The 23,176-nt window shown below is 39.6% G+C and overlaps 1 protein-coding gene across 1 annotated transcript in view; it reads right to left on the bottom strand.

Annotated features, from left to right (window-relative positions):
- The window catches only part of DNAAF9 (dynein axonemal assembly factor 9), a gene marked incomplete at its 5' end in the record, with an annotated part of 132,958 nt that overhangs the window by 86,264 nt on the left and 23,518 nt on the right, over positions 1 to 23,176 (bottom strand). The window contains 4 exons of the mRNA XM_081097454.1: positions 15,741 to 15,818; positions 20,652 to 20,758; positions 21,625 to 21,721; positions 22,448 to 22,572. Of these exons, the coding sequence (XP_080953580.1) occupies positions 15,741 to 15,818; positions 20,652 to 20,758; positions 21,625 to 21,721; positions 22,448 to 22,572 (407 nt within the window). The remainder of the gene's footprint in view (positions 1 to 15,740; positions 15,819 to 20,651; positions 20,759 to 21,624; positions 21,722 to 22,447; positions 22,573 to 23,176) is intronic.

Genomic DNA, 23,176 nt, shown 5'->3' with positions numbered 1-23,176 from the left:
GTTGATGAAAATGTTCTAAAATTTAATCCTGGTAATGGCTGCAGAACTCTGTACATTTACTAAAAATTACAGAATTGTATACATAAAAAGGGTGATTTTTTTGGTATATAAATTATACTCTAATAAAACTGTTTTTAAAGGATAGTAATGGCCTCCAAGTGCCTTACTTTATTTTTTATTTTCTATTAACCTATTTTTTATTGAGTTTTAGAGAGAGAGAGAGAGAGAGAGAGAGAGAGAGAGAGAGAAACATTGATTTGTTGTTCCACTTACTTATGCATTCATTGGTTGATTCTTATATATGCCCTGACTGGGGATCGAACTCACAACCTTGGCAAATTGGGAAGAGGCTCTAACCAACTGAGCTATCTGACCAAGGCTCATTAACATAGCTTTTATTTTATTTTATTTTTTAAAAAATATATTTTATTGATTTTTTACAGAGAGGAAGGGAGAGAGATAGTCAGAAACATCGATGGGAGAGAAACATCGATCAGCCGCCTCCTGCACATCTCCCACTGGGGATGTGCCCGCAGCCCAGGTACATGCCCTTGACCGGAATCGAACCTAGGACCCCACAGTCCGCAGGCCGACGCTCTATCCACTGAGCCAAACCGGTTTCGACATTTTTTATTTTTAGTTATACAAAATATTACAGATTTCTTTCATTCAAACAAGCTCACTAAAAGTATGTACATATATACATACATATATAAAAACATATATGTACATATTTATGCTTTAAATATAAAGTTACTATGGAATGTGAATTGGGGGGAAATACTACTTTATTTCAATTTAGAGTTTAACAAATTCAGAAGTAGTTGATTGTAGATTGAAATTCTAGGTTCAATTGAAGTTTCTGCCACCCAATATTATTTAAAAAAATTTTAATTCATTTTTTATTTTTCAATTACAGTTGTCATACAAAATCATATTAGTTTCAGATGTACACCCCAGTCATTAGACATTATATACCTTACTAAGTAATCAACCTGGTAAGTCCTGTACCCATCTGATACCATACATAGTTATTAGAATACTAAAGGCCCAGTGCACGACATTCGTGCACTTGGAGGGAGGGGGTTCCCTCAGCTGGCCTGCACCCTCTTGCAGTCTAGGACCCCTCAAGGGATGTCCAACTGCTGGCTTAGGCCTGCTCCCCACTGCTGCTGTGCTTGCCAGCCATGAGCGCAGCTTCTGGCTGAGCGGTGCTCCCCCTGTGGGAGCACACTGACCACCAGGGGGCAGCTCCTGCATTAAATGTCTGCCCCCTGGTGGTCAGTGCATATCATAGTGACTGGTTGTTCTGTTCAGTCGATTTGCATATTAGGGTTTTATTATATAGGATTATTGATTATAGTATTCCCTATGCTGTACTTTACATCCCCATGACTATTCTGTAACTACCAATTTGTACTTCTTAATTCCTTCACTTTTTTCACCCATGCCCCGAACCCCCATTCCATATGGCAACCATCAAGTGTTCTTTGTATCTATGAGTCTATTTCTATTCTGCTTGTTCATTTATTTTGTTTTTAGATTCAATTGTTGATTGATATGTATCTATTGCCATTTTATTGTTCTTATCTTTTATCTTTTTTTTCCTTCTTCTTAAAGAAAACCCTTTACATTTTATGTAATACAGGTTTGATGGTAATGAACTCCTTTAGGTTTTTCTTGTCTGGGAAGCTCTTCATAAGTCCTTTGATTCTAAATCAGCCGTGGGCAAACTACGGCCCGCGGGCCGGATCCGGCCCGTTTGAAATGAATAAAACTAAAAATAAAAAAGACCGTACCCTTTTAGGTAATGATGTTTACTTTGAATTTATATTAGTTCACACAAACACTCCATCCATGCTTTTGTTCCGGCCCTCCGGTCCAGTTTAAGAGCCCATTGTGGCCCTCGAGTCAAAAAGTTTGCCCACCCCTGTTCTAAATGATAGCTTTGCTGGGTAGAGTAATCTTGGTTGTAGGTCCTTGATTTCCATCACTTTGAATATTTCTTGCCACTTCCCTGTGGCCTGCAAAGTTTCTGTTGAGAAATCAGCTGTCAGTCTTAAAGAAGCTCCCTTGTAGTTAACAGCTTTGCTCTTGCTGCTTTTAAGATTCTCTCTTTTAAAAAAATAACTTTTAAAAATATTATTTGTTGACTTAGAGAAAGAGAGAAGAGGGAGAAGGGGGGGAGAGAGCAGGAGAGAAACATTGAGTTGTTTCATTTATTTATGCATTCATTGATTGCTTCTTGTATGTGTCCTGACTAGGGATCAAATCCACAACCTTGGAACATCAGGACAATGCTTCATCCACCGGAGCTACCCGGCCAGGGTTGGATTCCCTTTGTGTTTAACCTTTTGCATTTTAATTATGTGTGTTGCTGTGGGCCTCTTTGGGTTCATCTTCTTTGGGACTCTCTGCGCTGCCTGGACTTGTATGTTTATTTCCTTCACCAAGTTAGAAAAGTTTTCTGTCATTATTTTTTTAAATAAGTTTTCAATTTCTTGCTTTCTTCTCCTTCCAGAACCCCCATGATGCAAATATTAGTGCACTTGAAGTCATCCCATAGGCTCCTTACACTATTCATATATATATTGATTTCAGAGAGGAAGGAAGAGGGAGAGAGAGACAGAAACATCCATGATGAGAGTGAATCACTGATCTGCCACATCCTGCAAGTCCCCGACCAGAATTGAACCTGGGACCCCTCAGTTCGCATGCTGATGCTCCATCCACTGAGCCAAACTGGCCAGGGCACCTTCCACTATTCTTATTTAAAAAAATTATTTTTGCTTTTTGCTATTCTGATTAGGTGGGTTTTTCTTTCTTTTCTTCTTTCTTTCCATCTTTCTTTTTCTCTTTCTTTCTCCTTTCTTCCTTCCTTCTTTCCTTCCTTTCTTTTCCTTCCTTACATTTCAAGTCACTGTTTTATTTCTTGGCTTCATCTACTCTGTTGATTCCCTATAAATTATTCTTCATTTCAGTTAGTGTATCCTTCATTTCTTACTGGTTCTGTTTTTTTTTTTTTTTTTTTTTTATGGTTTCCATGACTTTTTTTATGCTGTTAAAGCTCTAAGTTCATTTACTCTTTCCCTAAGTCACTAAAATCCTTATAACCTGTGTTTTGAACTCTGAATCCAATAGATTGCTTGTCTCCATTTTGTTTAGCTCTTTTACTGGAGTTTTGCTCTGTTCTTTCATTTGGAACACATTCTTTGTTTCCTAATTTTGGGAGCTTCCTTGCATTTTTTCTATGTATTAGGCAAAGCTGCCACATCTCCTGGGCTTGGTAGAGTGACCCAATGTAGTAAGTCCTGTAGGGGTCCAGTGGCACAGTCTCCAGGTTCACCCAAGCTGGACACTCCAGGTGTGCCCCTTACCCCAACCCCATGTGGGCCATGAATACCCTCCTGTTATATTTGAGCCTTGATTATTGTTGGCAAGTAAACGGCAGTAATTTATCCCAAGGCCTATCAGCTGTAAAAACTGGCTGCGATGCAGGGCCCCACCCCATGCACCAGGACTTACTTCAGTGGTGCTCTGATGCTCACCGAGTGTCCCCCTTAAGTGTGTTGCTTATGGAGATGGATGGGTGGCGCTTCAACATGGTCTAAAGCTGTCTATCAGGTGTACTGGCTCTGGGGCCTCTAGAGCAGTGGTCGCCAACCAGTGGTCCATGAAGTCCACTACTCTGAGAGATGCAGGCCAAGGTCAGCCTGCCTGTATTCTGCCTAGGGTCATATGGCATAACCTACAAAGCAATCTACAGATGGCTGCTACTTGTGCAGGGCTTGGAGTGCCCAGGAGAGGCCAAGCTTCAAACCAAGGCCAGTTGCTGCTACTTCCAGGCCTGGAGCCACTTAGCTAATGGTGCAGGGTACACTGAGGCCAGATGCTGTTCGTTTGATTTTATGAAAGTCTGAAACATGAGCCAAGAGGCCATTCATATGGAAAAGCCACTGGAAGAAGCATGGGTGGACCTGCAAGTTGGTGAGGTGTGGTCTCAGGGAATCATGAGGGCAGGCTGACCAGTATAAATCAGGTTGGTGGAGACTCAGGTATGGCACCTGCCTGCTGGCTCTGTCGAGGGATGGCTTAGAAAAGGAACAATGGCCTCTGCCAGCACTTCTGGTGTGGAGAAAGTTTCCCCTCCACTTGCCCTGATGCCAGACAGTTCAGTTCCTCCGCATATGTCCCTGGTGCCTTTCAAGCTGCTGCTCCAGCGCTGGAACTCAGAAAGAATGAGTTGGAATAAATCTGTGAGGGCCCTTTAATAGGAACTGCCTGGGACTCCAGCAGCTGTCTGTCTCACTCAGCCATAATTCCTGTTGGTTTTTATAGCCAGAACTTATGGGGACTCCTCTTTCTGACACAGGAACCCTGGGCAGGGAAGCCAGGTGTCCTTTGCTCTTCAGGGGGGACCACTGCAGTGGAGATATCCCTCCCAATATTTATCCACTTCACGTGGGTGTGGGACCAGCCTGTTCTGCATCTCCACCCCTCCTATCAGTCTCAATGTGGCTTCTTCTTTAAATACTCAGTTGTAGCCGAAACCGGTTTGGCTCAGTGGATAGAGCATCGGCCTGCGGACTGAGGGGTCCCAGGTTCGATTCCGGTCAAGGGCATGTACCAGGGTTGCGGGCACATCCCCAGTGGGAGAGGTGCAGGAGGCAGCTGATCAATGTTTCTCTCTCATCGATGTTTCTAACTATCTCTCTCTCTTCCTTCCTCTCTGTAAAAAATCAATAAAAATATATTTTAAAAAAAATAAAATAAAATAAATACTCAGTTGTAGGACTTCCATTCAGCTAAATTTCAGGTGGTTCTGAATGATAGTTATTCTGCAGTTTAGTTGCAATTTTGATAAGGTTGTGGGAGGATGTGAGTATCACATTTTCCAAGTGCCTTACTTCACCAACCCTTGTTGTGGAGAGGGAGTTGTATATTTATTTATTTAGTTAATTCTCACCCACGGATATTTTCAATTGAGTTTTAGAGAGAGTGGAAGGGATGGGGAGAGACACACAGAGAGAAACATCAATGTGATAGAGAGAAATAGACTGGTTGCTTCCTGCATGTGCCTGAACCGGGGTCAGGGATCGAGCCTCAACCGAGGTGTGTGCCCTTGACTGGAATCAAACCTGGGACCCTTCAACCCATGGGCCAACTCTCTATCCACTGTGCCAACCCAGCTAAGGTGAGGGAGTTATTTATGAGGCACCTGCAGGATGATACATTTAGTGCCAAAAGGGTCATATCAATGAAGCTTTGTTCAAGGACAAATTAGTTGACTTTAGTTAGAAGTTTTGTGGGTCTTGAGGTGGCCCAGAGGCCTCTCCTCCCTCACAACATCTTTTTAGAGGTCGCAGGAGTATAAATAATTCTGCACCTTTCCCAGTTGACTCGCCTCTATGTGCAGCCTGCCTTCCTCCACCATCCCAGCTGCCTTTCAGTCTCCTCTCTAATCTCATTTCTGTTCCCAACCACCACACATTGCTTTATGCTTCTGGCTATTCTTTTTTTTTTTTAAATATATTTTTATTGATTTTTTACAGAGAGGAAGAGAGAGGGATAGAGAAGCTAGAAACATCGATGAGTGAGAAACACCGACCAGCTGCCTCCTGCACACCTCCCACTGGGGATGTGCCCGCAACCAAGGTACATGCCCTTGACCGGAATCAAACCTGGGACCCTTCAGTCCGCAGGCCGATGCTCTATCCACCGAGCCAAACCGGTTTTGGCACTTCTGGCTATTCTTTAAGGCACCATCAGTTAACCAAAAAAAACACCAGCTATGACCTGCTTAAGATACAACATCTTTGTACTTATTTTGAAGTTGCTGATAATTTGTACTCAAATTGGACAGTCGTCTTCACTGTCCATCTCACAGTGTAAGTGTATGTAAACTGGCATCCAGCCTAATGCCTTGCTCACAGGAGGCATTCTGTTTGCTGTACTAAAACTGGCTGGACAGATCTATGCTCTCATCATTCTTCTCTTCCAGGTGAGAATACACAACTACTCAGACCTGTGGACTCTGTATTAGCTATGTACTGACTGTACTTCTGACCTTAGGCATCAAGCACAAGGGACCTCTGCCAGGAATACTAGTGTAAACAACATTCTCAAGTGGCTTCACTACTTACTGCTCAGATGATCTATATTTTATTTAGATGTGTGGATTTATGTATACACATATATGTATATTACATATAGATTATATACATACATGTAAAATTATTTTCAGTAATCATGTAGGTGACAGTTCTGATACTGTTTTCTGAATGTTTTATATATAATATAGGATAAAAAATCAGATATGCATATATATACATGCACATGGGGAGGGGAAGTGGAAGAGGGTAGAGGGAGAGAGAGACAATGAATTTCCTAGCTCTGTCCACTGAAGAGATCTAAAAACAACGAGCAAACCAGTAGCAATAAGTATTCCTACCACAGATTGTGGTATTGAAATGCTATTTCCCACTCAAAATTTACTAGAGATATGACCAATTCCAGGTCTGAATTAATTGAGCCTCAAGATTCAAATATCATAGTCAGAAAATATGGAAGATGGGGGCAAGGGGTGTAGAGGATGTTAAATTACATCACGGGAATGCAATCAACAAAATCTCAATGAAAACAGCTACAAGACAAATGATCTGTTTTTTTCAACAAAAACACTAGTATAGCGGTGGAGGTGGGGGAGGAGACTGGGGAAAAACAAAGAGATGGAAAGGAAACCTACAGATTAAAAGAAACCTAAAATACATACCCAAGCAAAGCTAAACTATGTGTTTATGGAAGTACATTTGGATGATTAACTGCAAAAAAAAGTAAGGAGGAGATTGCCATAGAACTCATGACAGTGTTATTCGTGGTGGAGGAGAAAGGAGGCGATGGATTCCTTCTGGGGTAGCTAGTAGGTTTCTATTGCTTCATAATAATTATTAGGTTATACTTTAGTTTTATATTGTTTTCTGAGTCTGTGTTATTTTAATAAAAAGTCTACAAAAACAGAATATATATTTGTTATAGAAAACTCAGAAAATAAAGAATAGACATCATTATCAACATTTTGTGAAATACTCTCATCCTATTTTTTACATATGTACTTTATATACACCAATATATACTTGTAATTGGCAATCTATAATTGCCTGGGTCAGACTGTCTTGTCATACCACCTCTGTGCCTCGGCCCTGTAAATTAGACCTTCTCATTTAAGATCTAGACCCACTACTATCAGGTCTAATCAGTGGCCCTGATCCTACCTAAGTCCAGGACAGTCTTCCCACTTTGGCATTGGATTACTCCCACAGGGCCTCCTGGACTCTGGAGAGAAGTACACTCCCTATTCTTTCAGCACTCTAACCACAGATCTTCAATGTCTGTCCAACTCATTTAGTCCTAGATCCACTCCCCATTTCCATCTGGCTACCACTACAACTTAGCACTGAGAGTATGTTCAAATTCAGAAAGACCTGTGCTGGAACCTTTGCTCCCCCTCTTACTGGCTGTGCAACCTTGCAAGGAAATTAACTCTCTGAGCCTCAAATGCCTTATATGTGTAATGTAGGACTACTTTCTAACTTACAGAGATACCACAGGAATTAAATGAAATAATCTATATAAAGTACTTATTACTAGACCTTGCATAGATGTCTATCGTACTTCACAATTTCTCTGCCTCTACAGTCAGCTAGCCCAAGTTGGCTGAGAACATTTGAACCTCCCCCTTGATTTCTGACATTTGTCTGCTCTCTCTCTGACACCCATAATGCAAATTACTAGCCTCATGGAAGCCACAACAGAGGTTGTCCAACCCAGCTTAGGTCTGTGCCTCGCTTGCTTGGCACTGTCCAATCCTTGGGTAATAACAGAAGGCTTCACTTGGTTAAGCTTAGAAAAACAAAAAGAACCAATATAGCTACTAATACAGAATACACTTTATTTTGTTTTTCAATTGTATTTAGAAATAAGCTCAGAAAGTATATTTCTATTTTAGTGGCCTACATGGTAACACCTATCTTTTTAAAAAATTTTTAAAATTGATTTTTAGAGAGAGAGGAAGGGAGAAGGATAGAGAAACATTGATGTGAGAGCGCAACACGGTATCAAGACCATAATCCAGGCATGTGCCCCAATTGGGAATCGAACCAGCAACCCCTCGGATGCATGGGATGATGCTCAACTAATTGAGCCACACCGGCCAGGGCAGGTGACACCTATCTTGGTTTGGATCAATAACAAGAAGCAGTTATACAGCCGAACAGCAGCCATTCTCTATGTGAAAAACATTGTGTGCTTTGGGGGGATACACAGAAGACAGGTACTTTGCCCTTAGAAGACTTCCCTGACAGAGATGGATGTGTCAGCACTAATTACAGAATAAGGTAGAATGAACTGTTAAATACTACTTTCAGCTCCATGGTGTGACTAAATTGGAAAATTCAGCCCTGGCCAGTGTGGCTCAGTTTGTTGGAGTGCTGTCCCATACACCAAAAGGTGGTAGGTTCCATTCCAGGTCAGGGTAGGTGCCCAGGTTGTGGGATTCAATCTCCAGTTGGGCATATATAGGAGGCAACCTATTGATATTTCTCTCTCATATTGGTTTCTCCTCTCTTTCATCAATAATAAATAAAATAAATAAATGAAATGGAAGATGCAATAAATTTTAATACTAAAAATTAGTATTATATATGAAACATTCACATATATATATACACACATACACACATATATATTGTGTGTGCATATATATGTGTTTGTGTGTGTGTGTATGTATATATTTAAATCTTCCTAACATCTTGCCCACTTTGTAAATAGGAGACTGAGGCACTGAACAGTAATGTGACCTGCCCGAGTATGCAATACTATCAATTAGGAAAAGTGGAAATATAGCTAGGTAAGAGATAGCCAGAGCTTGTGTGCTTTCCACCAGACACACTCTTCTCTTTTTCCCAGCACACTATTTTGTGCATTTCTGGAAATGGATACCGTCCATGTACGTGGAACAGGTCAGTTGAATCTCATGATGAAGAAGGGAAAGTCTATCTGTACACACTCTTCCAGGTCAAATCCAGAAGACAAGCTCAGATAGATATCAAGGTCAGATAAGCAGCAAAGGTCTGAAAACCCCAAGAAACATGCCAGTGTGCCTTGGCCCTTGGCCAGTGGGGAAGGATTTGGCCCTAGGCTGGCCCTGGCAGTGGCAGCTCTCAGGTGGCTCAAAGGGGGAAAAGAAGCTCAATTTTAATACTTAAAATTACTTGAAAGAATTGCATAAAATAAAAATGAGACTATGAAAGTAAGTAAAATAAAAATAGCAGTAAGACCACCACTTGAAGTTTCTAATACACAGAAACACAAACTGTTTCACAAAGATGGAAATATATTCTGCTTTTTTACTAGTAGTGTTCTCACCAAACATGTTTCTACATCAAATCTCAGAGGAGTCTGCATTTTAGCTCTATGGTATGTGACCAAGAAGCATGGAACTGTAGGTTCTCTGGCCAGCAGTGATTGACCAACAAGAAAAAAAGCCTAGATGCCAATTCTGGCTGTAAGATTAAAGGTCTTCTTGGCAAAGGGAAAATACATAGGAATAGGAAAAGTATTTGGATGGTGGAGAGAAAAAGGGGTTTTAGAGAAGTATGGAGGCTATGAATCAAGAGAAGAGAAATGAAAAAAATAGCTCTTAAAATAATATAGGTGTGAATTGGTGTCCTTTTAAATAATTTTTAGAGACACAATGATTAGAATTGCATTTTTATTTCTTCTGGTAGTTGGACTTGGATTTTATTAACATTTGTAGATTTATCACAAGAGATCCCTGAACAAATTTATAGTCATTTTTATACATATTTATTTTATTTTTGGATTTGCTGAGCTTCTTGGATCTATGGATTGATGCATTTCATCAATTTGTGAAGTTCTTGGACATTACCAATCCAAATTTCCTGCCCTATTTTTTCTCAACTCTCCTTCTGGGAGTCTAAATATACTGTTAGATCATTTGACATTGTTTGACAGATACTGGATGCTCCACTCCCTTGCTCTTTTTTTCTTTGTCCTTCAGTTTACAAACTTTCTATTGACATATCTTCAAGTTCACTGAACTTCTATTCATTGGTATCTAGTCTGCTAGTGAGCCAATTTTATACATTCTTCTTTTCTGATATAATATTTCCCATTTCTAGCTTTTCCATGTGTTTCTTTTTATAGTTTTCAGGTCTGATGAAATTCTTCATCTCTTCATGCATGTTGTCTCCTTTTTCTTCCATATACTTTGAAATTTTTATTATTTAAATTCATTGTTAATTTCAACATTTGGGTCTGCTTCTATTGAGTATTTCCTTTCTTGACCCCAGATCATATTTTCTTGCTTCTTTATATTTTATAATTTAAAAAAATCATATGCCACTCATTTGGTATGAAAGAACAGTAAAAACAGGTAAATAATATTTACTTCTAGGAAAGGGCACACGCTTTCTTTTGTTAAGACACTAGAGTAGAGATCTAAGTCAATTTGATATGTAACTGGCCTGGGTCTGGATATTATTGCATTTTTAGTTGGATTTTATTCATCACCAAATTAAAATATTTTCAGGATGGGTATGAACTTCAGTAGAAACTTTGCTCAGAGCACTAGCCAAGATTCTAAAAATCTCTGTGTTGTATAGATGAACCACAAGCTGTCTGGACTATCACTCCCTGCTTTACAAACTGGCTACCAGTTTTTGGGGTTGCTAAGGAGTTCTCTTAGCTCTCCAGTCCCCTTGGATCTTTCTATGTAGGGAAACCCTTGTCTATCTTGCTGCCTTACCCCCAGCCTTAAGAGAGTAGCTACTTAAATGTTGTAAGTACCTGGAATGGCTTCAAAGGATTGCTCTGTTCTTCTGCTCCAATCCAGGTGATAGTTGAGTGGCAAATGCCTTAAGGTGGATGGTTTTCAACTTTCTTGCCTGCCCCCCCCCCCCCCCCCCCAGCTTTTGGTGACTACCCTGAGCACTATGAGATACAGTTGATGGCTTTTAACAGCTCGTTTAAAGGTCAGCTGATTTCTATTTATCCCTAAGATGGATTCCTCTTCCTTCTGCTGCTCCACCAGAAATTAGAACAGCATCCTATGAAGGGCCCTACATTTTCCGAAACGGAGTTCTTTCAGCTTTCTTTGGATCTTCAGCTTGCTAATGGTTTTATTTTAAAACTATTATTTCGTTGCTTATTCAGGCTTTTTCGGTTGTTAGGGTGATAGCAATGATTTCTTTTGACTTTCTATATCCCTAATTGGGAGTGGAAAAGCCTGGTCATTTTTTTTCTTATTTTGTGAATAGCCAATTCCTGCTGTCCCCCAGTTCTTCCTGTTGTACTTTTCTTAATGATTTGTAAGAGCTCTATATAATGTAATGGGTATAATGTAGTGGGTATAAATGTGCTCAGCCACATTTTGGTACAAGACATATCATCTTACTTTATTATTTCTAAATAAAATTAAATCTGGCTCTGAGCCATCACTCTTTCAGATAGATGAGAAGTCCACTATTAGACTCTAAAAAGGCTTCCTTCCACTTCTTTTATTTTTAATTTTTATTTTATTTCAGAGAGGAAGGGAGGAGAACGAGATAGAAACATCAATGATGAAAGAGAATCATTTATCAGCCACCTCCTGCATACCCCACACTGGGGATTGAGCCCACAACCAGGGCATGTGCCCTGACCAGGAATCAACCATGCCCTCCTAGTTCACAGACTGACCACTGAGCCACACTGGCCGGGCATCCACTTCATCATGATATCACCTAGGAATACCAAGCTCATGGATAATCAGAAAGTCCAGAAAAGGCTTAACATTAAGCCAATGGTGATTACCACTGTTGCTCCTTCAGTCGTATGTCACTGTTGCAACTGAAGGTGTGGCAATTAAAGATGTCCTACTAAAAGTCCCTTCTTCACTGACTCCAAAGATGCTTGCAGTGTTCTCAAAACTATAATGCTATGTCTAGCCCCCATGTGTGACTTATAGCTTCCTCACACTGAGGGCATTGCATACAAGGGAAGCATGGGTTTCAGACACTTTTAGAAACTCCTAAACTACTTAACTCTCTTCTCTACCTGTGGTTACACGTTATCATTCTTATTACACTATTAATGTTGTAATTTTTTTGCATTTTTCTTTTTATATATATATATATTTTATTGATTTTTTACAGAAAGGAAGGGAGAGGGATAGTTAGAAACACCGATGAGAGAGAAACATCGATCAGCTGCCTCCTGCACACTCCCCATGGGGATGTGCCCGCAACCAAGGTACATGCCCTTGACCAGAATGGAACCTGGGACCTTCAGTCCGCAGGCTGACACTCTATCCACTGAGCCAAACTGGTTAGGGCAATTTTTTGCATTTTTCTCTTTTTCCCCCCCATAATTAGGATAGCCATAGGTGGTTGATGATGATGATGACTATGTTTTTTTAAAAAACAAAACAAACAATTCAGTTTTATTTTTCTTTTATAGTGCTACTAGTAGCCTGGTGCACAAAATTTGTGGACATTAAAAGGGAATTAATTGCCCTAACTGGTTTGGCTCAGTGGATAGAGCGTCAGCCTGCGGACTCAAGGGTCCCAGGTTCCATTCTGGTCAAGGGCATGTACCTTGGTTGCAGGCACATCCCCAGTGGGGAGTGTGCAGGAGGCAGCTGATTGATGTTTCTCTCTCATCGTTGTTTTTAACTCTCTATCCCTCTCCCTTCCTCTCTAACAAAAATTAATAAAATATACTTTTTTTTAAAAAAGGGAATTAATTAGCAGAGATATTTTAATATTGCTATTTGCCCTTTCTCTATAATAGAAGTGTGAGAGATGAAAGGAAATTAGTAAAATGTATATGAAAATAATATATAAATTTATTAATAAACAGTAACAAAAGGATATAACAGAGACATGATATAAAAATGACAAAAACATGATATAAAAACAACAGTGATACAAACAATGACTGATAAAGTGATTAAACTTATTCTAATATCTCCCTGTACACCACATTAAGAGTGAAAACACTTTCAGAGTGCTTGACTAATTTCCCTTGTGATGAAGTACTTAGAACTTTAACTGTAACATCACATGCTCTTCAAACTCAAGAGAAAGCAACATATAACTGACCATGTGCAAAAACGGGTTCAGGTAGGAATATGCCTACTTTGTCTAGAGTTTGTCCTTGTGATTTATTAATAGTCATCACAAATGCTGGCATCATAGGAAACCATCGTCAAATCAATTTAAATGGGAGGCCAGTGTCAGATGGGGACAAATTAATTCTTGGAATCAGAACAGCCTGTGCCTCTGTAGATCCTGTTAATACTTCAGCTTCGATAATGTTAGGTCGCAATCTTCTGATAATAAATCTGGTACCATTACAAAGACCCCATTTACTATTAAGATTTCTCAATAGCATGATGATTGCACCCACTTTCAATTTTAATTTATGACACTGCATTCCCGAAGGAGTAATACTATTAAGAAATTCGATGGGAAAATTTTCCTTTTCAGCATCATCTGTGGAATCAATGGAATCATCAAGCAAATATGTGTGAAAATCTCCATTGGGTATGTCCAAATTTTCTTCATTTAATTTTTGAACATGCTCTTTTGGAGAAAGAATTGCACATTTAGGCATATTTTTAATATTATCTATAGCAGTGGTTCTCAACCTTGGCTGCACATTAGAATCACCTGGGAATCTTTTTAAAATCCTGATTCCTGGGCCCCGTCCTCCAGAAATTGTTTCTTTGTTATGGAGTGGGGCCACAACATTAGTAACAAAGAAACAGAATTAAAACTTTATTGTGGGGAGCCGCTACAGTGTTTTGGACAGGTTCAAGCCTTGGACTGATGAGAGGGCACAGTCCTCTCATTGCCATGTGCAAGTCCTAGTTTGGAAGGCAGGGCCCTCCCAGCACAATTATAGCCAACAGCTGTAGTTGTAAGCTTGAATCTATGGTCTGAACACGTGGCCCCACGTGCCTGAGTGATGTAGGCTTGATAGAGTTCAGGTGCATGTAGTTGAGTAGGATTGAAACCCAGGAGAATGTTGTAAACATCTTGGTCACGCCCTTACTTTGCCTTGTAGCTTCTGCTATAAAATAAAAGGCATGGCTGTGGGCATGGTCGCTGTCTCTCAGAGAAGCAGCGTCCCACTGAGACCCGGCTTTCATTCTCTTGTCTGTCTTTTCTAAGCCTTTCAGCCGCCCCCACTCAGGTTCACCCTTGGCTGTGCTGGCGCGGCACACCTTATATAAAGATATGCCTCCATGTTCCCAGGGCCGGTTCCTGCCTCAAACCCCGCCCTTACAGGAAATAGCTCTGGGAAACAGCTTTGGGGAGGGCACAGCCATTGCCAAGACAACCCCTGCAGGACTGACTTCCTTCTGCTTGGTCTCAGTTCTGATGGTCGTGATGAACACCACCCAGGGTTTTTATATAAGTAGTTTTGATTAGAAATGTTTAAACAGAAGGGATGTTCAGTTTTATCAAATGCCCTTTGGCACCTATGGGGTCATAAATGGCTCCAAAAAGGAAAATTAGTACAATGATTACATTAATAGATTTCCTGATATTAAATATTGAGCCCTTAATAAACCCTACTTCATTAAAGAATATGCTTTTATTTTTATTTTTAAATATGTATTTATTGATTTCAGAAAGGGAGAGAGAGAGAGAGAAACATCAATGATGAGAGAGAATCATTGATTGGCTGCCTCCTGCACACCTCCTACTGGGGATCGAATCCACAACCTGGGCATGTGCCCTGACTGGGAATCAAACCATGACCTCTTCGTTCATAGGTCAAAGCTCAACCACTGAGCCATGCCAGTCTGACAAAGAATATGCTTTTAACATGATACTGGGTTCTGTTTGCTAATATTTCACTTAATACAGGCATTGATAATTGTGAGACTGGTGTGTTGTTTTCATTTGGAGGGGCCTTGATATTATAGCTAATTTCACTTGAAGGCTATAAGCTTTCTTTTTCCATGCATATCTATCCATGATCACCAAGACACACTACTGAGCTGCTTAACCAAAGTATATATTTTTTAATTTTGTTTGTTGCTCCCCATTGTGAATTGCTCTTTCTACCCTGAATTTTTCCTTCAAAGTTCAGATGAAAAATTAATGCCTAACCCTCTAATCCAGGAGTTGGTAAACTATGGCCTGTGAGCAGGCCACATATTTTTATAAATAAAGTTTCCTGGTAACAGACACACCCATTAGTTAAAGCATTATTTGCAGCTGCTCTCAGGGTACACAAAACTAAAACATTACTATCTAGTCTTTTACAGAAAAAGCTTGCTGACCTGTGCTTTAATCCTTTATTCCTTTAAGCCATATCCCATCTTTTTTATCTTTTCATGCCAGAGAAAGAGTAGAAAAAGTCACCCTCACCATTGTTTTTCTAAAGTCCAGACCAACAGAAATAATGTCTTTAGATGAAAACCTAAACCCTGGACCAGGCCGGTGGCCTTGGTCTCACCTACGGTGAGGTTTCTTCAGTGTAAAAGGTAGTATCACTTTTCCAGGTACCCTTCTACTGTAGACTCAAGGAGTTCAAGAAGCTGCTCAATTATTTGACTAAACTAAACTAAACTAAACTAAACTAAACTAAACTAAAATACATTCTGCATTTCTTCAAGTTAAATACAACTAGTAATTTTGTGAGTAAAATACAGTTTGGCTCCTTACTTCTGAAAGCAAACTCTCCAGAGACATAGGATCCATTTTGCTGTAGACATTCCATAGATTCAAACTCACATCCTGCAACTGCAACACAAGGGCAAAAATTTAAAGTAATACAGAGTCAATATCATTAGAGCAATCCAAATTATTTTCTGACATTCAGAAATGACTATCTTTGTGAAAATTCAAGTGATTAGAATAATAAATGTTATTTTGATCAGTCACATTAGAACCTATACATATTAATAAATGATGTCCCATTCAAGGAAACTATCTTTTCAGAAACTTTAGTACATTTATAAAAATACATATATTTTATTGCTTTCAGAGAGGAAGGGAGAGGAAGAGATAGAACCATTGATTGGCTGCCTTCCGCACACCCCCTACTGGAGATCGAGCCCACAACCCGGGCATGTGCCCTTGATCGAATCAAACTGAGGATCCTTCAGTCCATAGGCTGACGCTCTACCCACTGAGAGCCAAACTGGTTAGGGCCTTTAGTACATTTTTTGAATATCTTCAATGATGGGCATACATATATACATTTATATACATACAAATGCATATACATATACTTTTTTGTCCTTGTTTAAAATAAAATTTTAATTAAAATAATACATGTCCATGGTTGTAAAAAATCAAATAGTACTAAAGGTTTGTAATTAAAAAAATTGTATTCCCATACTGCAACCTTTCACAAACCTCACTCCTCAGAGGCAACCACTTAGAAGTCTTTCAACATTTCCTTCTGGTAGTTACCTCCATATTTTATTATGATATACCTATACCTCTATTTTTTCTTTCCTTATTTTTATTATTTATTTTTTAAATTTATCTTTATTGTTGAAAGTATTACAGATGTCTCCCTTTTGCCTGCACCCACCGCCCCACCCCAGGACTTCACCACACTATTGTGTGTGTCCATGGGTTATGCATACATGCATATAAGTTTTTTGGTTCTCTTCCCACACACCCATATATTTCTATTTTCTTGATTTACCAATTTAGAAAATAAATATTGACTTATGGCAAAGATATAGCTTTTCTACAACTATCTTCATTCCCATACATTTTCTCTGCACATACACAGACACACAACCTAACCTCATCTAATACCATTATATGACTTTTGGTTATACCAGTAATTATTGTTTATAATATTAATACCATATATATTTTACTTATTGCTGGCCAGGTACATACTATACTACTACATATTTTAAAAAAATATATATTTTTTTACTGATTTCAGAGAGGAAGGGGGAGTGAGAGGGAGAAAGAGAGAGAGAAACATCAATGATGAGAGAGAATCATTGATAGGCTGCCTCCTGCACGCCCCCTACTGGGGATCAAGCCCGCAACCCGGGCCTGTGCCCTGACTGGGAATGGAACCGTGACCTCAACCACTGAGCCATGCCAGTGGGGCAATGTTTGTTGCTTTTTGAAGGAAAATTTCTTCTCTTCTGGTATCATTGCTCTATCTTTCTGGAACTTATACTTGTTGGCTATCAGACTTCGTGGATCAGTTCTCCAAGTCTTAACTTTTTCTCATATTTTCTATCTCCTTGATTGTATTAGTCTACATTTTGTAGAGATTTCCCTACATTTACCTTCCAAGTCCTCTATGATTTTATCAATTAAAATTTCCCAGAGCAATTTTCCTTACATTTCTTTACCACAACAAAACACTTGATCTTTGGTTGCCAAAAAATCTTAAATTTCTCTGGGCATCCTAAGGAGAGTTTGTGCCTTAAGTTTCCTGTATATCTGAAATTATCTTGGGGTCTTATTCAGTTGGTTCTTTTTAAAAAATTTGTTGTTTTTTTTCTTTTAGGTATTTAATCCAATGTCTTGTGATCTTTGCTGGCCTGCTTATATTTTCAAATGGAAAGGCTGATTGGAAGCTTTATGCTCTCAGCAGAGCTTGTCAACTACCAGGAAGTTTTTCTGGGGAGAGCAGACAGGAAGGAGGCTGTTATTCCAGGATCCCTACCCACTTATAGTCTAAATGTCAAGATGTGGAGAGCTTTATTCTCAGGCAAGAAATGCTACACTAGCCAATGAGTTCTCTCTTTTTTGTGTCTTATTTTTTCAGTTTCTTTAGAGAAACCTACCCACTCACCCCATTCCTTGTTTTTCCTAGGGTGGAGGTGGCAGTTGGTAAATGCCTGGTTGCCTGTCACTTGGGAGACAGTGGTGGGGGTGTGGGAAAGGAGGAACAAACTATTATATAATAACTTTCAATTAATCCCCTGATTTTCAATACTACCAATTTCCATTCTTTATCCCCCATTTTATCTTCTCCTTTATTACTGATTTAATCTATTTGGTCTCTTCCTTTGTATTCTGGAACAGCTTTTAAGTGTGTCAAATGATTAGATTTTTGTGGGGTAATAGATTTGATTTCTTTTTTTTAATTCAAATTTTAATTCTATTAATGAATTTTGAGACTTATTATAATCTTTCCTTGGATATCATCCATCTTCCTTAATTTGCTTGCCCTATCTACCATATCTCATTTCTTTTTACAAACTCCATTCTTAAAAAATACACAAGAGGTATTTTTCTCAATTTTTATTTTCTGGAGAAATCTTTTAAAAAAACATGCTGATCTTTTCCTGCATCTAATATGCTATGGTCTCTTTCTTATATCTGTTGAATTTTTTCATAAATCTTATTCTACTTTTCAATACAAAGATCTCATGTATTGAAAGATGAATAAATGCTCACTATATGGTTACCCTCATTATTCAGAAGTTTGCTATTAGAATCCTCTCCTTGGGGAGCTAGTTGATGTAAATTTATATTACCAGGTCACAGTTCCAGCAGCTGGAGAATAAGAAAAAAGAGGCTGGAGGCAGGGAAAGGCCTAGCAGAGGAACTTCCCTATACTGCTTCCCAGGAAGAGTTCTCTATATCCATAACTGAGTTTGGCCCAGCCTAAATACCAAGTGAATGCTATGTGGAACTGGGCTTCCTTTCTCATGCTGACATCAGGGACAAAAAATCCTCTGAATTAACAACTTTCTTTTGGATATGGCCAAGCAATAAAACAGAAGTTAAAATTAAGTTATATATATATATATATATATATCTATAGTTTTCTTTCTCTTAGCCTTTGATATGTGAATCAGAGTGGAAGAGAATATATAATGCAGAGCTGATCAGTAGGCAAAACTGCTCCATATCTTAAAGGACTGGGAAGGACAGGGTAAGGAGAACTGTGAGTAGGGGGTTACAGTGGGGAATGAGATGGAGATACAGGAAAGTATATGAGAGAAAGAAAAGTCAGCAGCTACAGAGAAGAGCAGGATCTGAGTAGGGATCTTGAGATACTTTTCTACCCCTGCCCTTCCTGTGACCCACCTCACCTGTCCCTTTTGTCCCCCCTCCCCTGCTCTTACTGTATGATATATGCTGTTTCCTCCTCACTGCACATCCCACCCCCTAAGAGCACTACCCTACAGTAAAGATCTACACTGCCCTATAAAGGTTTTTTGGGAGGGGATTTTACTCCTTTGGGTTGTGACTTCATGGTGTGATGCGCCTTAAGGCTGGAGCCAGCGGGCTGCCTCATTTGGGTTGCATGAATCATGCAGCTTCCTAGTGCACTGCTTTCCAATGCTAATCTAGCAGCAGCCCAGGCTTTGAAGCCAGACTCTCTGGACTGGACCCCAGCCCTGCTGCTCTGTGACTTTGTGAAGTTCATTTAACCTATCTGTAAAATACAGATGGTAACAGTACCTACTTTAGAGGGTTACTGTAAGAATTAAAGTCAATTCATATAAAGTGGTTAGGATAGTGCCTGATATATAGGAGGCACTCTATAAATGCCCAGTTTATATAATTAACAATAAATATTATCATTATTGCTAAAAATAGAAACTTCCTCTATCTCCTATGGCATTCTCTCCATTCCAGCCCCTACTCTTCTCAGTTAGAGAGCATTACTTGCTATCAGGGCAGGTCCACCACAGCCTGGTGATGCTCTGTGAGCTGTAGTCCGTGTAGGAACACTGTGGTTTTCAGAGCAGGAAAAGTGAGGGCAAGGGGTATGCTTCTCTTCAGCACTTCCCTATAGTCACGCTCATCCACATTACAGAGTCTGCCAGGCAAACCTCCATTTATTTCCTAGGGACCTGCTACTTCTCAGGAGGAGGGTAAGAATTAGCACTGGGCCTTGCTTCCAAAGCCTCCACTTACTCTGTCCCTAATAGAACGCCTCCCTCTCCTGGTTTCCTGTGTTGTGAGCAGGTCATCTTAGTGGGGGGATCCTTGGGAGGCAAGCAAATCCTGCGGTGATGCTACTAACTTACCAGGCCACCCTCCCTAATGTGCACTCTGGATGATCTCCTCTCCCAGACTCACTCACTAACCCACTTACCAAATATTCATTGGTCATCTCCAAGATACAAAGAACACTAAAATAAAAGGTACTCTTCTTACCAGAATAGCTAACCCTTTTATTTCTCTAGTACACGGTACTTAAACAAAATTCTCCACGGTCCCTTTCCTTGCTCTGGAATAGTTCTCAAATTATATGAATATCTGAGAAATAAATAACAACAAAAAGAACACAAAGACTCTGCTTTTGTTCTCAAGAAGCTTCCAGTCCAGAGTTCAGGGGCAGGTGGTTGGGTTGGTGAAAGGAGGTATATGACAAATGTATCACAACATAAGGTAAGTACTGTAAGAGAAGCCAGCTTAGAAATCTACGGGAGTAGACTGGAGAACAGTGAACTCAGAATGGAGAATGGTGAGGAAGGAGGACAGAGAACTCCAAAAAGAAAGAATACAGGAGCTCAGTTTGGGGACTAGCCTTAAACAGAAATTATTTTCCATATCAAGTATTTTAATTATGCACACCCACATTGTGGGCCCTTCATAAAAACCAGGCATACTACTTTTTATACATACCTCATATTTCATGGTAAAAAATCCATCCCCTCCAATGCCCTCAAGTGCAAAGGCCTGTACAATTGGCCATTTCTCTACTACAAACATATCAAATATCTGCAAGTGACCTAGAGGAATCAAATACAACAACATGTATCAAATACCATCCTGGATATAACAGTCTAAACCTGATCTAATGTGGTTAGACAGGCATCATTTCTCACAAGTTCACCACAGCCTCATCTAGCAAAATAAAATTGAGATAGAGCGAATGGTTAGGTATTAACACTAGAAATACAAAGTTAAAGCCAAGGAAAATTCAAACCATAAACAAGTTACATAAATTTAGATTTCTCTATAGTATATTTTCACATTCTGGTTTCCTAAGCAAGCAAGCAAATAAATAAATAAATAGTTGCCTATTACATCTGACTTGCATCAGTTAGTGGATATAATTATTAACAGACCCAAACTTGGCTTCTCTCCCTTAAGAAACATATCCAAACAACTTCCTCAAGGAAAAATTACCAAAACAAAAATTTTCCTTTCTTATAACAGTATCTCCAATGTGCAAGCTTTTTTGTAAAATAAGATATAAGCACTGTTAAACTTGTTGATTTTTTCCTATATTTTTAACCATCATTTTTGAGCCTCACTGTCAGCATATTTTTAACAGCTACCTGATTACTATTTCTTATTACCAAGAGGCCCCACATCTACACTCTATGTACCCTAAGGAGTACACACTAGATGGCAACTGTGTAAATGCCCTACCAGTTTTTCTATCTGACTGTAGGTGGCCTGCTTCGTTGCTGCAGAAACTTCGGTTATGAATATAAGCTTACATAGTTCCCAAATTCCTTTCTGCCTCTGCCTCTGACTTCAGTGACAATAGATCAATGGGTTTCCCAGTCTCCAATGATAGGAGAAGTAGGGACATGTGATTCACATACCACCCAAGCAAGGTTAAAATGTCTCACTGCCAGACACTCACCTTGGGAGCTATAAGGAATGCCAATTCTACTGCAGTCTCGAACCATGTCCACAAAGCTGGCAATTTTAAATTCTTCTGCAGCTTCCTCATCTTCATACTAAAGAGGGAAATTGAAAGGAAAACAGGCTCTGTTAAGGCATCATGCAAAGTCCCATATTTTCTCTTCATTTTATCAGAGTTACCCTCAAAGAACACTTATAGAAGACTGTACCCAAGAGGGTGTTTCCAAAGCCACATTTTGTTTGCTGGTCGAAAACACTGTCATTCCCTTACCTCACACCAATGCCCTCAAGTGCAAGTCAACTCAAAATGGACCAGAAATCTAAATGGAAGATATAAAACTTGTCCTCAAAAATTCCCCAAATACTTACATGGGAAGGATTCTTGATGTATATCAGGACACAATTTCCATGAAATCCTAAATCTCAAATCCCAATCTGATTCCTAGCCTAACCCTTGAAATGGGCCCAAAGGGAAACAGAAACAGATACAAAGAAATCTAAACACATAAATATCAGAAAGCTTATCTACTTCTCCTGGAGCAGTATGTAGGCACTAGCCCCCTGAGAGAATGTGTGCAGGCTGGTAATGAAGCAGGGTCAGAAGGCAGCTTCATAAGCCTATACTAAGCCCTGATTTGAAGAGTTCCTTCTGTCTCCTTCAGGCGCACAATTTATCCATAAGGTAGCTGCATAATGAAATATAAGAAGTTCCACATTCTGCAATTTGATTTTTTTAGGGGACTCCTGTTCCAGATCTACACTTTCTTGAAATAATATTCTTAAGAGTGTCTCTAAGTGCCTATTCTATCTTTTCTCCTTACCTCATTTTCAGTCATGCAGTGCAGATGCAGATTTCTCCAATGTGCCACACAGGGTAGGAGATAGCGATAGTTTACAGGATTACAGTACAGATGGACACTGTCTGACTTAATTAATATAATTACATCTGTAAGAGAAACAAAATTAATAAGACACAAGATTGGTAAAGGCATTTTCTTTAGACAATTTCTGCTCACACAGTTAGTAAAATCATTAAAACGATTTAGCAGAGACAACATAACAAAACTCTAAATTGAAAATTTTTTAATCTGGCAGTGCACTACAAAATGACTAAAGAGCAGTCAAGTGTGGACAGCAAGGAATTCCTCGTCCCCATGTGACGTTCCCATAACTGTGGCTCTATAGAGATGGCAATGCAGGTACAAGATAAGTAAAAAGAACATCCTTCAGGATGTTTTGCAAAAGTGCTGCATAGTCAAATCTCTGGTACCAAACTCAGCTGTGTACTTCACTGCAGAGATAAATTCCAAATGGACACTCCACAGCCTAAAGCAAGTGAGGCAGGAAAACAGTAGTGAATATGTCCAGTGGCTAGTTCTCCTACAGATGTCAGTGTCTAAAGCTCTTGGCTGCTGGCTCACTGGGCTCAAGGGACATTGTTAGCTTTGGGAAGGGTTATTGTGTACAGGGGTGAACTCTATACACAGGAAAGGCTGGAAGGAAGGAAGGAAGGAAGGAAGTAGAGGCAGGTGGACAGGGCTTCTAGAAAT

Source organism: Myotis nattereri (assembly GCF_964212035.1).
Source record: "Myotis nattereri genome assembly, chromosome: 8".
In the NCBI taxonomy this organism is placed as follows: domain Eukaryota; kingdom Metazoa; phylum Chordata; class Mammalia; order Chiroptera; family Vespertilionidae; genus Myotis; species Myotis nattereri.
The sequence above is the reverse complement of the archived record's forward strand: the minus strand, read 5'-3'. Positions and strand labels throughout refer to the sequence as shown.